General features: G+C 35.9%; 1 protein-coding gene across 1 annotated transcript in view; it reads left to right on the top strand.

Annotated features, from left to right (window-relative positions):
- LOC103602021 (vomeronasal type-2 receptor 116-like) overlaps positions 1-3,683 on the top strand; it is a 17,000-nt gene that overhangs the window by 4,535 nt on the left and 8,782 nt on the right. Inside the window, exons 3-4 of the mRNA XM_008586422.1 lie at positions 790-1,017; positions 2,926-3,049. Of these exons, the coding sequence (XP_008584644.1) occupies positions 790-1,017; positions 2,926-3,049 (352 nt within the window). The remainder of the gene's footprint in view (positions 1-789; positions 1,018-2,925; positions 3,050-3,683) is intronic.

Below are 3,683 nucleotides of genomic sequence, written 5' to 3' on the forward strand. Positions count from 1 at the left end.
GTAGAGGATTCTTTCACATTGCATAGAGTTTTATGCGTAATTCTTGAGTATATATTTTTAAAATCCTGTCTTCAGTGAGGCTTCAATTTTAAAGTATGTATTTAGCAAATTATCAAAAACAATTTCCAAAGGTAGTAAAAAGAGCTGTATATTATGACCCAACAATGACTAATGACAAAACACAGGGAGGTCAAAAATGGAAACAGTTTGTATTTTTCATTGGTATACCATGATATCCTAAAGTGACTCTAGAAAATGGACTTACTGAGCTATCACTTGTGATAACTGAGCTATAACTTGTTATAACTCACAGAGCTATAACGCTCTGACAAATACAAGACATATTTTTATTTGCTAAGCGTGCAACATCATGGAACCATGGATTATGATCTCAACCATACATATGAGAACACTTATGATGGGTGTAAGATTCCGGGAATACTCCCGCTGAAAATGTATTTGCCTGGATGTTAGAATCCCCATGTTGTGCCCTTTAATGTACAAGGATTCAATTCCAAGAGCCTGAAGAAATTTTATTGGTCAGTGTTATACCAAAGTCCATGTCTAAGCCAATTCTGGGAGGTGATATAGTTGGACTCTTTTATTCCACTATTTATCTCACGGCCAAGGAAGAGCCCAAGAGGTGATGACCGCTCAAACAAAACTGAGCACCTGCTAAAAATAAGTCCCGAGGGTGGAAGATGGGGGAAAAATGATTGCTTGGTAGACATGGGTCTTTAACCTCTAAATTGAATTTACTCCTAATTTCCAAATTTGCCTCTCCCCTAGCTTCATCCATTTCTGAGGAATATTCAATTTACAAACAAAATTGGAGACCATATATCCTTGGGTGATAAAAGAAACTCTGCTGGACAATATGACATCCTGAACACCATGAAGTCTCCTCTTCGTCGTGGGCTCCTGGTTAAAGTAGGAGAGTTTGTCTTCAGTAGTTCCCATGATCAAGGCTTGACAATCAGTGATGAGATGATAGAATGGCCTATTGGGATGGAAGAGGTATGACATCATTTCAATATTGTGTACATTACAGTACAGTCCTGACATGAGATTAAGTTGGCACCCTTTTGATTCATCACTAAATTCACATTTGAAATGCAACCTATTGCCTTTGTACTATGCAATTTACTTTCACACATTCTAAGGCAGTTCCAATAGAAAAAGCAGGTTGTTTTAGGCTGTTATTTTTTAAATCTGGTTATATTTACTCATGAAGCAGTGGAATGAGTAAAATGAATAATGTTAATGAATTGACTTTTGAAATTTCTATTTGGCTACTATTTTTATATCCTAAAAGAGTCTCAGCTATATACAGCCAGAGACATTGTTATGTTTAGATTCACTGTAAACACAAGTAGATTATGTATTACAGCCATTTTACTGTAGATACCACCGTATTTTTTCCTTTGGTCATTTGCCTATTAAGTGTTCATCATTGTTTTATTTTACTTCTCAAAGAAGTCACCATGATTTAACTTAATCTTTCCATAGTTCATCAATCCTGGGCAATTTTACACATTATTTATGAACAAATGATACTTTGAACCCCTAAGGTGTTATTAATTTTCTGAACAAAGTGCACCATTTTTGACCCAGGAGCCAGAATTGGATAAATCACAATCCATGGTTCATTGCAAAAACTCATCTTTCATTGCTTTCTCTGTTTATTTTTATTTACAGACTTTTATTTATTTATGTAGTACTTCTAGTAATGTGCATACTTATCATGTTATTCGGCTTTCTTATGTAGAACCTAAAATCTTATAACCATCCCAGTACAGGGCCATGAAAAACATTCTCAAGTATACTAATCCTCATAGTGATTGCAATGTAGTGACCTGTGTTAAAATTTCACAAAATAAAAAGAGAAAACCCAGGGATGTTGAAGGTGACATACAAAATAAAAGTGATCAGATACTTTGGCTAAAGTTTGCCCTGTGTGAACAGTTAAGCAGAAAAAAAAGGGAAAATGTCAATGGTAACATGTAATTAGATATCTAGATAATATCAACACAATGGGGCTTTGAGAGTGTCATAGAGATTATAATAAAAGGAAAGATCTCTCACTCAACAAACTAGTAATAGAAGGGAACCACCTCAACAAAATAAAGTCCACATATGAAAAGCCAAACACTAACATCATAATCAGCACTGAAAGACTAAAATCCTTTCAGGAAAAATACAAAGATGTCTGATCTTGCCACGTCTATTCAACATAGTATTGGAAGTTCTTGACAAAGCAATTAAGCAAGAAAAATAAATAAAAGGCATCCAAATGGGGGGAGGGAAGTAAAATTATCTCTGTTCACAAACAACATGATTGTATATGTAGAAAAGCACAAAGATCACACACACACACACACACACAACTTTTAGAACTAATAAATTCAGCAAAGTGGTAGGGTAAAAAAATTAACATTCACGAATCAGTTGCATCTGTATATACTAACAATGAATAATCTGAAAAGGAAATTAGGAAAACAATTCTACTTAGAATAGCAACAAAAAGAATAAAATACTTCTGAATTAACCTAACCAAGGGGGTGGAACATGTGTATACTGGAAACTACAAAACAACTGAAAGAAATTATAGAAGACACAAATAAATGGAAATGTATCCCAGATTCATTGGTTGGAAGACTTAATATTAAGATGTCAATACTACTCATAGTATTTCAGTTTTTCAAGATGAAAAAGGTCTGGTGATCTGTTTCACAACAATGTGAGTATTCTTAACTGTACTGAAGTGTACACTTAAAAATGGTTAGAATGGTAAATTTATGTTACACATTTTTTACCACAACAAAAAAGAAATTTATCTCTTATTATAGAAGAAATCTAAGATATGCCCTCATAGCCACTAATAAAGGGCAAAATGGTAACCAATGCTTCTCTATTTTGCCTTAGGTCCCTCAATCTGTGTGTAGCCAGAGTTGTGGTCCAGGATTCAAGAAAATTCTACAAGAAGGAAAGCCCATCTGCTGCTTTGATTGCATCTCTTGTGCAAAGAGGGAGATTTCAAATCAAACAGGTGTGATTATTTGTGATTACTCTCTAATGCCCCATCCCCTATACCATGACATCACTGAAAAGAAAATAGCGAATATTGGCAATGGGGTCCTAGTCTATTATTGTTCCTTCTTCATTGTTTTATTCACTTATTCACCATATTTACTTTCATACACAATTATGTCTGTCCATTATGACAAAGGGCATGTCTGGCTGTGCTCACCCTACAAGGCTGATAGTACACTGGAGCCAAGATACATAATTCTTTACCATCTTTACTGTAAGACCTAAAATGCTGCCTTGACCTCTCTGAGTTTTGCAGGACCCCAAAGGCTTGAACAGGAGTTTACCTACCAGGTATACCCCCCACCCAGCAGGAAAGTCTCCTCTCCCAGCTAGTTCATCTATCATCCAGACCAGCTGTACTCCACCTGGTCTAACTACACAAACAAAACAATTACATCCTCTGCAAGAACCAGAAGGCACCTCATAGTCTTTTTGCTACAAAGCCTGCCTACAAATGTCCATACTTACTCTCTCTGCTCCCAAGCACAACCCTGTGTGGCCCTTTCTGGCATGTGGTATTCACTCCTCTGTGCTGCGAATATACATAACTAATAAGCTACTATGTGTCTCATCTGTCCAGTGTTTGGGTA

This window comes from Galeopterus variegatus, unplaced genomic scaffold, assembly GCF_000696425.1.
Source record: "Galeopterus variegatus unplaced genomic scaffold, G_variegatus-3.0.2 Scaffold3980, whole genome shotgun sequence".
NCBI classification, from domain to species: Eukaryota; Metazoa; Chordata; class Mammalia; order Dermoptera; family Cynocephalidae; genus Galeopterus; species Galeopterus variegatus.